Source organism: Phalacrocorax aristotelis, chromosome 17, assembly GCF_949628215.1.
Source record: "Phalacrocorax aristotelis chromosome 17, bGulAri2.1, whole genome shotgun sequence".
Taxonomy (NCBI): Eukaryota; Metazoa; Chordata; class Aves; order Suliformes; family Phalacrocoracidae; genus Phalacrocorax; species Phalacrocorax aristotelis.
In genome coordinates, this window is record NC_134292.1 from 2,177,041 (window position 1) to 2,190,687 (window position 13,647).

Consider the following 13,647-nt stretch of genomic DNA (forward strand, 5'->3'; position numbering starts at 1 on the left):
GGTTGTTAGTAGGCAAGAGAGTATTTTGTGATCCTCATGTCTTACATTCCCCTCCTTTCTAAATGCAGAATAGACGCACTGAGGGGCTTGTCACTAGCAGTGCACCTCCTCATCTAGAAACACCATGACTCCTCCGTGCTGGGAGATTTTCAAAATACAACCGGCGGTCCCTGAGCAAGCCGGTGTTGCTTTGGTGTTGGTCCTGCTCTGGGCAGGAGGTTGGGCTACAGGCACCTGAGGTTGCTCCTTACCAAAATCTTTTTATGCTTCTCTAAGTCTGTGAAATGAATCTGCAACATCATTAACATGTCTTTTGTTTCTAATACATTTAATGAACCACTTACTGGTCCTGGCTTTGCCAGGCATGGATTTTCCTCTGTCTGTTTACCCTTCTCTATCAATATCTCTGCTCCATAGCTCATTGTGGTGATTGCTGCATATTGATTGGCATCTATTACTTTCTTCCTCTTCATATACATTGTCATTTTTCATCCAGTTGCTGTTTTCAGGTTACAAACTTACAGGATGGGCTTTCAGCCAGTTATATTTTCTTGACTCTGCAATATTAGCTCTTTTGCCCTGTTGCAAGCCTTACTCAAAGAACTGCTGATGTCCCACTCTGCAGGGGACTTTTTCCCCCCTTTCAATTTTCCTCATAATTGTCACCATCTCCATGAAGTTTGTGAAGCTGCTGGTTCCATGAGTGATGAAGAGACTAACAAGCCATACCAGTGCAGGGGACAGTTAGGTGACTCCGTAGCATCTTGGCAAAGCAGGCTGGAGCAGCTGCGCTGAGCCCGTCCCGTCTGACCTGGTGCCTGAGGGGGGCTCTGATCTGGCTGGTCGCATCTGATGCAGCACCTGAGCGGCTCTTCCCACCCTGGAACATCCCTGCTGTCCCTGGCAGTCTGTTCCACTGCTCCACTAGCCTTAAACAGTTTTTCTTTGGGTCAAACCTGGATTTCCTGACCACAGTTTAATCCCATTCCTTGTTGCCCTTTCCTGCCTTCAGGCTTGTATGTAACTGGAGCATGTTGCTGTGGCTCCCCCCAGGTCTTTACTTCTGTGGGGTGAATCGGTCCCCCTTTCAGCCTTTGTTCACAGGCTGCACCTTCGTGCCATCCAACCCCTCCCGCACCCCTGCTGCGCTCTCTCCAACCAGCCCAAATGGCCCCCAAAATGCCACAGCCGGAGCCAGGCCAGGCCCTACAGCTGGGGTCGTACCAGACCTGCGCAGCCTGTGCGTGGTGGCACATTTCCACATTATTTCTCATGCTGTGATGTTCACCTTTTCTGCGCAAGCACGACATGGTTGGCTCTGGTTCAGCTGATGATTTACCCCAGCATCCAGGTCCTTTCCTGCAGAACAGCGATGGATTCAGCTGCTGCCCATCCCATGCGCCCGGCTGAACCTCACTCAGCACCTGTCTGATCTCACTATGAACCTTTGGGGCTGCTCTTCTTCCTCCCCGCAGGACGGCTTGGAAATGGGGCGCAGGCAGGAACAGCAGAACAGATAACCCCCTCCTACCACATGCACCCACTGTAGCCACTCCTTTCCTGTGCCCTGGGCTATTTTATTTGCAAATGTGGAATTTGTTACCCTTGCCAACAGGGTCTAACCTAGAGGATTTTTGCAGGCTCTGCCTGTGTGAGATGCCCCAGCTGAAGCAGATGGCACCTATTTTGCTATACCCTCACTATGGCCAGGAGCTGCTGAGGACCCTGAACCTGTGCGCAGCCCTGCGTGAATCTCCCCGAGCTGCCCAGAGCCACTTCTTGTCACTAGCACAGCCACAGGTGTGTGCTTCAGGCCACAGAGAGGAGCTGTGGAAGGCCCTGCAATGCACACGATACAGCAAAGCCCAGCTCTCCTCTTTTCCTCACCTCCTTTTCAGCTTCTCACTCCTTGTGCCACAACCATCACAAACACTTTCCTTCCGCCCACCAAGAGGGAAAGGCTAAATGCATCCCTCCTCATCCTCCAGCTGAGCTTTCTGAGTCATCCTCCCCGTACATTTCTACCTGCTTCTCTCCTTGCTCCTTGGCCTCCCTCTGTCCAGGGTCCGTCCCCACGTGCACGGCTGCCGCTGCCTTGTACAGCCTCGTGATGGGCAGAAGCGCCCGTGTCGGAGGGAGCTGGCGCTGCTGTGCCCTGGGCTGCGCGGAGGGTGGGTGCTGCCTGTTCTGCTCTGCCTGAGCCCTTTTGCCAGCTGTAACAATAAATGTGGAAGGCAACTGGAAATGGTTTCATTTCTGTGCCCAGCACCTTTAGATACAGCAAAGGGTTGGACATGGTGCGGGGTAGAGTCGGAGCAGAGCTTCAGGAGTGCGGTGTTTATAGGGACAGGCACACAGCTCTTCTTTAGTAGCAACATTTTCTCTTCCACCTTAAATGTAACACGGCCACTTCAACTTTTCTTCTGCTGCGTGGTACCAATGTCAGGACAAAGTCAGAGTGTTATTTTGCCAAACAATGAAATACTGAGACGTGGATGGAGCAAAAAACTGAGTAATTACTGAATCATTGAGCAATCAATTACCATCAGATCTGTTCCTGGAGCTGTTTCGGGAATCCTGACCTTGAGGAACCTCCATTGTAAGGACCAAGACCTGCACCTCTACAGCTGCTGAACGGTCCCTGCCAGTGCTGGGGACACTGGGGGTAAAACCTGTCTCTGGTAGGTGTAAAATCAGCTTCCCTTCACCAGGAGGGTGGTGCAGTATGGGAACACGTCACCCTGGTGAGGGCGATCACCATCCAGTGAGAGCACCACGACTTGGCCGAGGAAAATTGCTCCAGCGTAGGTGACAGTCCTGCCTCGAGCAGGCAGCAGGGCCAAAGACCTCCAGAGAGCCTTCGCACCGGTGCTTCCACATTTCTGTGGAGAAGTTAAGGAAACTTTCCGCTGTATGAAATATCTGCATTGTTGTTTCCTTTGTTATGTCAATTGGTTTTATTTATTGTAGTTTATTCTGAGGGACAGACAGGCTTATGTCAGTTTGATGCCACTAATTTAGCCAACAGGAAGGAAATTATGTTACTGTCCTGCTGAAACTGTCCCTCCTGCTAGAGCCAATGCTCATGTCTTTTGTTTCTCTCTACCTGCTCTATCATTTTAAGTAAAAAAAGAGGAATATAATATTATGCTGCTCTAGAGGTGCCCACTCTCCTGTCAGCTCTCCTGACTGAGAAACATGGTGTCTCATCGAGCTTCTTCCTCTCCTGGGCAGAGTAACGTCCCTTGCAGGGATTTAGGAGCACGCTTTTGCAATCATCCCACCTAAGGGACTGACACGGACGACAGCAAGCTCCCGTGCTGGTGCTGTTTCCTCTGGTCGGGCTCTTTGGCAGGTCCGCTTGCCTGCATTGGCTTTGACCGTGACAGACTGTGCGCACAGTTGCCCAGTGTTGGTGCTCAGGAGCTCTTGGGCTCAGGAAATGGCCAGAAAACTGACTCAGCAGCAAGGACAAGGAGAGGGAGAGCAGGGCTGCGTGGCTGGGCCTGCAGCGGGCGGGGAGGAGCCATGGGAAACTCACTGGCTGTGCTCAAGGTGGAGTCTGGGAAAGGACAGAGGGATTTGGGAAAGGATGGAAGGGTGTACATGGTTAGTGGGGTTGGATGTGCTCTTGTCCTCCCTTCAGTGTTTGAACTGTATTGTTATTATCATTGTTATTATTATTACTGTAATTACTTTCTGAATTTGTGCATATGCGTATTATCAAGGGTATGCCAGGGACCGAGTCTCCCTGGCTCCAATCTACCTAGTGCCAGGTATGTCTTGCATTTACAAAATGATTTTAGCCTTCTGGGGTCACATTTTAAGGCAGGTTTGTTCGAGGCTTCACGTTGCGAGCGCCTAGTCCTAACTGGGCTTCCCAGCATACTGCAATACAAATCTAATAAATAGCAGGCATGGCTTTGTGGCTTGCATGTGAGCTTGTGTCACCCAGCTGTTGTAATGCCAGTGAGAACTGGACAGAGCGGACTTGTCGGGAAGGCAGCTCAAAATTTCAGCCAGCAGAGTAATAGCTAATTGAGTGTATTTCAATCATGAGCTCCACAGAAGGAAAGCAAACTCCACAGAGTAGAAGAAAATTGCATCTTAGAGTAATCTGAATGTGGGTAGATAATTAGGCCTATATTTCATGGGAACATTTGCTGGGCAACATAATGAAAAGGCCAGCAACATAATTTTCTTTAAGTAGTGTGATGCCTCCCACTGGGGACAGGCCGTGACAGTGCTGGTGCTGCAGTGCAGTGGGAGCGGGGAAAGGCACTGCCCGGCCAGAAGGGCTGTGGGATGACGGTGCCAAGCTGAAGCCCGTCCTCCCCATCTCTAATGTCTGCTGAGAGAAAGCTGCTAAGGCTCCAGCACTGCTCTCGGTATGAAGGTAGCAAAATAAATCCCGCAGCCTCGTCACCGTCCCATCTCCCTGAATGGCAGACACAGCAAGGCTGTGCATTGCGCCCGCAGAGCTGGACAGACCCAGGCCAATTCGGTGCTGCTACGGGAGTCTCCCGGTGGGAAGCCAGGCGGCTGCCACTGGACCCGACTTGGAAGAGCTCCTGCTCTGAGTCATTGTCTGATCCAGCTTGGCAGGTCAGCAGGGGCTGACGAAGCGGCTCTGCAGCTGGGGTCTGAGGGAAGCGCAGCCTGGCTGTCTGTGCCCAGGAAACCCCCTCGTGCGAGGAGCCCAGCCCAGGGAGCAGTAGTGCACTGCGCCCTCCGAGCCGTGCTCGGCCCATGCAAGGGCTGGGCTTTGCCCCAGGTGTTGGCAGTACATGCTGCTGATGGGCTACTGCACTTGTCCCAGGAGAGTGCACCAGCCCTCAAATCCCCTCCAAACTATGGCTATGCATGAGAAGTGAAGCTCCAAGGCCCTTTTCAGTGTTGTTTTTTTCCAAATTTGGGATAGAAAGGCTCTGCTTTTCCATGTCCTCCACCCCATAAGCACAGATCCTCCCTTCCCGATCTCCAGCTGGGACCAGGGCTGCTTCTGGCTTGCTCTGCCAGCGCCCTTGCTGCCTGGTGCAGGAGCAGACAGGTAATATAAAATAATATTTGGCTTCTTCATAATGCTGGTGAAATGAGAAGTTTTGGGAAAGTGCAGTGACTTAGGAAGGTGGAGGAGAAGGTTTAATCTTTGAGCACAGGTAACCCTGTGATCAGGGGTCTGACTTCCCCTCCTGCCAATGCTGCACTCATTAGCACGTCAGGGCTGGTATGTGTCATGTAACAGAAAGAAAGGCTGAGAGGTTGCGTCCAGCCCACATAATTACTGATTAGGCCTTTTACTAAAAGTAGCTGGGGGTGAGATGGTCTAACATTGGGTCCGAGTTCTCCATATCCCAGCTGGTTCAGAAGAACTGTTCATCCAGTGATCAGGCCTATTTTGGGGCTGTATTTGAACAAGCTCTTATTTTCTGATGTCAAATGCTTGGCCGTTTAAGAACATCTCTGTTCAAATGAATCTGCTCGAAGCAAAGCCATAGTTCTGGGCTAACTCCAACTTGTTAGCTATTGATGTTGCTTCTGTGATGTATTGCCTAATTTTAATTATGCCAGTGTTGAGAAAAATATTGTCTTACAGTGCCTCATTAAAGTTTCTAATTGCTGAATTTAACAGGAACATCTTGAAGTGACTCAATTGGCCAAGGGGGAAGGTGGCTAGATGATACTTCAGAGTGACCTCCTGGTACCTGGGAGACCTTGAGCTTCCCAGTGCAGTTGGCCCTAACTGTTGTCCTCAAACTCTTTTCCAAGCAGTGCTACACAGATAAACCCCAACAGCTCCTCCAGCTCCCCCACTGCCTTGGTGTTATCGCCATCTCTCAGGGCGGTTGTGACTTGTCAGAAGAGCTGAATTGGCACACCGTGTTTATGGACAGTGGGCACTTGGGCCAGTTGTTTTGTGCAGAATGATGGGAGCAGAGGGCAGGGGGCTGAAAATGACCCTGCCTGAGCTAGTCCTCTCTGTACCACTTCTGTGGCCTCAGCACACGGTGCGCCGGGGAGGCAGCCACACCTCGGCTCACACTGCCGTAATGTACAGCCCTGGGAAATGTCCCTGGGGAGGGGAGTCCCACACCTCCCTCGACACTGCGAACCCTGTTATTCTGCCGGGAGCTTCCCAGTAACCAAATAACTGACTGCATTATCAGCAGGGACCACAAACAATCCTGGTCTCAATTTGGACCAAAGAAACTGCAGTCAACTCACAAGGCAAGTTAAAGATCATGCTTTGTCCTGCGTTTATGCTTACCATACTGCTGAGACCCTTCCCTTCACGTCCCGGGGCTGTAGTCCCTCCAAAGCCAGTGCCCGGTGAGTGAGGCACAGATGCAGCTTGGGTGGGGACGCTATTCGGATGAACCTGGGAGAAAAAGGGGCCATTTCTGAGGATAAGGATCAGTGTAGAGCCCAGTACTGTGCTGCTGAAGTTGGGATTGTTTTTTTTTTTGTGCCCCTATCTTTGTAATTATCTGCTCTGGATGTCCTGAACCATTTTATTACCTAGTTATTTGCTGTCATGATGTCCTTTTATAATTCTTTACAATATCTCATGTACTTGTCACCCTGAATACCTTAGCATCATCAGCAAGCTTTGTCAGCCCTTTTTTCAACTACTTTTCGTTATTTCTGAATATGCCAAAGTGAGCAGACCCCAACACAGGTCCCTGTGGTGCTCCATTCAAACCCTCCCTCCATTCAGGAGCCTGACTGTTGATAGCTACTCTTTGAGAATCCTTTAACCAGTTATTTCTCTCTTTCAAGCCTTTTCCATTAATCCCATGGTAGCTGCATTTCTGTAGGAAGTGCCTGCGACAGACCTTTTGGGAATCCAGGCAGACTCTGCCACATGCCCATCGACTCCTTTAAAGAACTGTTATAGATTTACGAGGCATTCCTTTATTCAAGGAAAACCACCTTTTTTTATTTTTCTTCCATTTCAGATGTATCCAACTATGCACTAATTGTATTCTCTATTACAACTTCTATCAGTTTGCCCAGGAGGGGCCTCAGACTTCATGGTCTGTAATAACCCCAAGCCCTTCCCATTTGTCACCTTGAAGCTCTCAGACACCGAGGCTGCGTTACGCACAGTGATTACATGCTACAATTAAGTAATTAAACTGTTTCATCTCTGAGTTCCTGAGCACTTAGCTGAACCGTCTCAGTCTGATGAATTTGCACTCTTTGGTTTGGCTATTTATTCCTCATCTTCTTCTTCTGACACTTGAATATGAGCCAAAGCCAATGCCGCGTCCATGTGAAGATGACTTTTGGCACAGGAACTTCTCTGAGCTTTTCATCACTAACTATAGATGCAAAATATTCATTGTTTTTCTGTGCTGACCGTATCTCCTATGAATGCTCCTCTTGCACCGTGGCCAACTTCTGACTCTCCAGACTCCAGCAGGCTTCAGACTTCCTGCGCTTGTTGTGTTTGAAGAAGTATTTATTATTTTTCAGCTTTGCCTTCTGCAGGTTGTTCCTGTGACTGGTTTTGGCTTGCCTTCTTTCTCTTTTTGAATTTAAATTATCAGGGTATACATTCTTTTGCTTGTTTAGACAAAAATAGCTTTTCTAAGCATAGAAATTACTATATCCCTAAAGCCTGGGAATCACCAGGCCATCTCACCTCAGCCAGATCAAAGACCTAGACCTAACCAGGTCTAAGGCTCTGGGTTTCCCACTAGGCAGAGATGTGCCGATTGGTTTGACAGGATGCTGAGATACCAGATTTTTAAAGTGTGACACGTTTATATGGGCAGAAGTCATCACTGGCCAGGATGAATTTTGCCTAGCTTGGGTTTCAGGATATTGAACCTTCACTGGTGGAAGAAGGGGAGCATTTCTCTGACCAGCTGTGATTATTTTGGAAGCTGTTTAGGGTTGTGCTCCCCTAGGATGACGTGAGCTCGGCAGAGAACGTCCCGTGAGTGGAGGTCTGGGGCTTGGGCGGAGGGACGGCGGTGCTCCCTGCCTCCTCGGCCTGTTTGCCTACGTGCGTGCGTCTGGAAGGCCTGTTGCCATGGAGAAGCAATGGGGAACAGTCTGCCTGGCTTGCCTGACTTTTTTCCTAGCACGAAGCAAAGGCGTCTCTCCAGCTGTAATGAGCCAGAGGCCCACTGCCTCCTCTTCTCTGCCGCACTGGGGTAACCCAGAGCCCCAGATACCTGGGAGAAACACCAAGGCAGGGAGGAAAGCCTAAATGAAAGTAGGGAAGGAGCAGAAAGCAAGAGGGGAAACGGGGGGGGATGCACCAGTGCTTGTGGAATGCTGGGCGGCGATGGAGCCAGGTGCTTCTCAAGGGCGCTCAGACCAACATGCAGTGGGCAGCTGTTGCAACAAGGGAAATTCCCATTAGATATATGGGAAAGAATCTTTCCCTATGTGAGGGTGGTGCAGTCCTGGGACATGGACTGGAGTGGTGGTGGCATCTCCATCCTTGGAGGTCTTCAAAACCCATCTGGCCAAGCCCTGAGCGGCCAACATGCCTTTGAAGTGAGCTCTACACTGGGCTGGACCCTCCCAGCCTTAAAGAGCGAGACCTTGCCAGGGAACGGACAAGGGAGAGTTTGGGAGAGCTCTAAGAGGCACGAGTGTGGTCTGAAAACAGGATGAAGGTGGAGGCACCCCTGCTTTTTAATTCTGGGAATTGACAGTACCGAATAGGGCTTCACTCAGACTGTAAGTGCTTGCATGGCTCAAGTTCTCTACAGTTTTTTTTAAGGTGCTCCCTAAAACCAGATGGATTTTCTCTCATTTTCTGTTGTAGAAGCTCTTTGGTGACATGACTGTACATCAAAACACGGGGGGGGAGGAGGGTAGAGTCATGAGTAGAAGTTTAATGGGAGTCATCTTCTGTGGGAAGAAATCCAATGCACTGACACTGGGTTTTGTTTTGTACCTGAAAAAAAATGTGACTGTGAGCAACTTTGGGGTGTTTCCAGGTAGATCTAGTGCAGATTATGTTGGGGTTAGGGTAGACATGTCTTAGTTTGGTTTTTTTTGTTTGCATTTTTAAAGAATAGCGTTTGCCACAACTGACGAAATACTTAAACATAGAAATGAAGAGCTTTTTTCCCCCTCTAACTATGCAGGAAAAAAAGGGGTGAAAGCACAATCAAAAGACTCAGGCTGACCTTATTTTTAAAATATTCCCATGTATTTCTCTTTTATCCCTTGTTTTGACTGTGTGTGCAGCTTCAGGTCTCTGTGTCTCTGTGTTTCTAGTGGCATGAAGCAAGGCTAGGCATCGAAATAGGTGAGCATGCATCAGCTCTACCATGCTTGCTTCCAACACACAGGACTGCGGTGTACCTGCCCTAAAATCTGTTCACCAGTATTAGTGCATGGGATTGAGACCGTAATGTTTAAAGAAGTCTTATCACTCAGTTCAGCGCTGTGTAACAGCAGAGCTGTGTTCATCCTGCTTGAGCTACAAAACCCTATGGGAAGAGGAGAGACTCTCACCCGCAAGAGCCACTCTGCGGAGCGAGCGGGACACGGAGGCCATCTCACGCGGTGGCAGCGATGGAGCCGCCGAGGTCACTTTGCACCTCTCTCTTGGTCAGCTGGTCTAAGCTGAAAAGCAGGGTGAGGTCTTTGTCTCGCACACATGGCACTTTTTCTGCTCACAGCTTGGGTCTAAGTGAAGATACATTTCTCAAAGGTTGTTATTTGCAGTGGATTACCCAGTGTATGAGAAAATTCCAGCCAATGCGGTATTTACATCCCACTCCTTGTGTCCACACACACCAGGGTACTTGGGTATTTTATTCATCTTTTTTCTGCTCTCTACACAGATTACTTTTCAATTTGTAGATTAACAGACAAAATAGTTGGACTTAATTTGTTCAAATCCTCATGTGTTTTCTTAGAGATTTGACTTTGGAGTCTATGGAGAGAGAGGACTGAAGCTTTTCCCAAACTTTTGGTCTCTTCCATACAGGGTCTCTGAAGGACAGTGAAACATGAGCTTATGCTACAGCCTTTCCCCAGGTACAGACAAGACAAGGTGTGTCTGTTTGTCTGTCACTCCTTCGGCTGCCTCTTTTCACTAAGCTTGTAGGAAGTTTAATTATCTATAAAACTTTTACCCCTCTGTCAACTATTGTTGAATGGGTTGGCTCTGAATTCCTGACATTCATGCACTCGCTTGCAGAGGCAGGGGGACCACCCAAGTGCTTTTTCTATGTATTTTGTGAATAATATGTTTAAAATTGCTGCCCCACTCACTCAGGTGCCCTGAAAGCAGATTTATAAAATGGTTTCTCAAGGAAAAGCACTTTTCCAAACCTTCCTAGGGATCAAAAACCTCCATCCGTGAAATTGATCTGAGGGATGGAACCCCTCTGCTGTGAAGAAAGGCTAAAGGAGTCAGGATTGTTCAAATGGAGAAGGCTCTGGGGAGACCTTACAGACTTTTGATATATAAAGGGGGCTTATAAGAAAGATGGAGAAAGACTTTTTACCAGGCCTGTAGTGACAGTACAAGGGGCAATGGTTTTAAACTGAAAGAGGGTGGGTGTATGTTGTGCATAAGGAAGAAATTTTTTACAATGAGGGTGGTGAGGCACTGGAACAGGTTGCCCAGAGAAGTTGTGGATGCCCCATCATAGGACAGGTTAGATGGGGCTTGGAACAACCTGGCCTGGTGAAAGCTGTCCCTGCCCATGGCAGGGGCTTGGACTGGGTGACGCTTGCAGGTCCCTTCTAACCCCAGCAGTTCTGTGATTCTACGAACTGAAAATCCTCTGCGCCTTGGCTGACAAGCTCTTTGCGCTGGGTTTGTTTTCAAGCATTCGATGACCCCGAGGAAGGCGTTTGCTCCGGCAGGTGACACCGGGGACGAGGAGGTCCCTGATGCCGGGCTCTGCCACCTCCAGTCGCCGCTGGGAACTCCTGTGCTGCCCCGGGGCCCGCTCCAGGGCCATGGTGGTGAGCAGTGATGGGCCGGGGGGACAAAACAGCGGAGAACGGGCATTTGTGTCAGTCCTTCAGAGATTACAGGTTTTGAACACGACGGCCCAACCTTTGCGACCGCAACCACCCCACGAGCAGTGGGACCCCGGTGCACCCACCTAGCGCCCAGCTGTGGGAAATAAACCGTTCGCCTGCTCCACCTTTTTGCAGGGTGCGGGTCTGCTTCCTGACAGGAGCCCGCAGGGAGCATCCCCCGAGGCTCCCCTCGCCACCGGCCATGTCTGCCGGCGCAGGGCTGGGCGTTCACCTCAGGTGCCGGCTGGAACCGAGGAGGGCAGGACGGCGGGGACCGCGGGGGCGGGGGCCGGACAGCCGCCCTTCCCCGGGCTCCGCGGGCCGAGGCGACCGCCCGCCGCTGCCCCTCAGGCGGGGCCGGCACCCCGCTCGCCGGCCGGCCGGCCGGCCCGCCCGCCATGATGTCAGGCGGGAGGCGGGGGCGGAGGAGGGAGCCGCCGGCCAAATATAGCGGCGCTTCCTGGGCGGCGGGCCGCGCCCGGGCCCTCCCTCCTGCCGCAGTCAATGAGGAGGCAGCGGCCGCGGCGGAGCGCCGCACTCGCCGGGGGCAGCGCGGCGCAGGGCGGCGCGGCGCGGCGGGGCGCGGCGGGGCGGGGGGCGCCGCCGCGGCGGCATGGCGGGGCGCTGAGGGAGCGCGGCAGCGAGGGGCGGCCAGGCGCCCCGGCACCCGGCCCCGCCGCGGCATGGGCAGCCGCGGGGTCGTGCGATGAGCGCTCCCCCGGCGGCTCCCCCCCCCCCCCGCGCGAATATGGGCACAGCCGTGTCCAAAAGGAAGACGCTGAGGAACGAGGCTATGTCGTCGGTGGCGGCCAAAGTGAGGTGGGTGCCGGGGGAACGAGCCCCGCCGTGCCGCGGGGGGGATCCCGGCCGCGCCGGGAGCCCGGCCCGCGGGGCGCCGAGCCCGGGGGGAGGCCCCGAGACCCTCGGGACAAGGAGCCGAGGCGCCCGGCGGCGGGGCGCGACCCCGGGTCTTGTCCCCCAGGGCCCGAGCGGCGGCTGTGCGGCGCCGTCGGGGCAGGGTGCTCTCCCCGGGGGCTGGGGAATGGCAGCGTGGGCTGGGGGGGCTGGGAGGGACCCCGGCCTGCGCCCGCCGGACGCGACCGGCGAGTCCCCCTCGCTGGCTGCCGCGGTGCCCCCCAAAAGCAGCCACCCGCTCGCAGCTGGCTGGTGACTGGGCTCCCCCCGCACACGGGGGCCCTCGGCCTTGGGAGAGGTCATTTTCTCCAAAGGTGTCCCTGATTCTTGCTGCCGGCCCTGCTAATATCATCTACAGGTTTTTGCTAGGTTGGCAAGGAGCAGGTCAGAGGTGGAGCTGTCAGGGCTGGATCTTCCTAATGTTCGGGAATTGGAAGCCCAGTTGGTTTGCTGAGTGGTTTTTCAGCAGCTGAAATGCCATCTGGATGTCCGAGGGCAAAGTCAGCAGCTTTATGTAAGGGGTCTTGCTCCTTGGAATGGAAAACCTATGGCCTGAAAATTTGGACCCCCCACATCTGCCCTCTCTGGCAGTGTCCTAAGCCACTGCATCGACCAGTTAAAAGATTTGGGTTCTATACTGCGCGTGTTCTGTTTTTATATTTTGTCTTACAGCGTAGAATTTCACTCGCTGTCTGGTCCCAGTGCTTTTTAGTATCAAACATGGGAGATCACAGAAAATGTATATGTTGCTTGATTGTAGTTAAGTTTAAAAAGCCGTTGCAGGTGGGTTTTGCTCTTTGCCCAGAAGGATGAAAACGACCTGTCTCCCACGCTGCAGCGCAAGTGTCACGGCAATCACCTGGTGACTGTTTGGGGGCATTGGCGCAGCTTTTTAGCTGCTCCTACAGCACAGCTGTGCGAAGGGGTAGGGCTGTCACTGTCTCTGCTACATCTAGACTGGCTCTTTGCTGCTGAAAAAAATAGGAAGAAATAAACTTTTCAGCTGCATTATATAACAACTCCTTTGTGTTAGACAAAATTGCATTAGAATAACCCAGAGTCATGTGCAGGACTCGATCCGTACTGCTGAGAGATCTCAGTCACCTCTCTGTGACTGTAACTCGGCATTACGGCATCTCTGCTATGCCGGGAAGAAAGACAGTCTTATGGTTTGAAGTGAAATGATCCAAAGATGTCTCTATATTGCTGTCTGTTTGCATTGTAAAGAAATCCATCCTTCAAAGTCTGGAGTGCCTCTGGAGAAAGCTGTCCAGGCAGAACCTGGAACTTTTCCCCACCTTATGATGATGCATCATGTTCGTAACCAGTAACAAAAACGTGAGCGCTTTCAATGGTGTTCAAAGATCTGGAAGTGGCATTCATTTTCACAGATGTCAGCAAGGTGGAGATACAGAAATGACACAAAATGCACCATAACTGTTGTAATGGGGTCCTGGGTGTAAGATTAGGCAGCCAGTCACACAAATGACATATTCAGTAATCAGATTTCAAACAGTAGCGTGGGTGTTTGACAGCGACTAACACGTTTTGAACACAACGCCTTTTAGCCCACACCAGGATGGTCAGATGCTACTCAAGTAGGATCAACTCTGTAGAATTCAGGAGGTGTCTCTGGGATTCTGGTTTGCTACGTACCTGCTGTAACTGCTGGCAAGCCGCTGCTACTGTTATGCAGGAGCTCTGAGGTCTCACTTGGTG

The 13,647-nt window shown here is 51.7% G+C and overlaps 1 protein-coding gene across 6 annotated transcripts in view; it reads left to right on the forward strand.

Moving 5' to 3' along the window:
• The first annotated feature begins 11,630 nt into the window (after nt 1-11,630).
• NSMF (NMDA receptor synaptonuclear signaling and neuronal migration factor) overlaps nt 11,631-13,647 on the forward strand; it is a 46,767-nt gene continuing 44,750 nt past the window's right edge. For all 6 annotated transcript variants that reach the window (XM_075111786.1, XM_075111788.1, XM_075111782.1 and 3 more), the window contains exon 1: nt 11,631-11,832. In XM_075111786.1, coding sequence (XP_074967887.1) covers nt 11,720-11,832 — 113 coding nt within the window. In that variant the 5' untranslated portion in view covers nt 11,631-11,719. The remainder of the gene's footprint in view (nt 11,833-13,647) is intronic.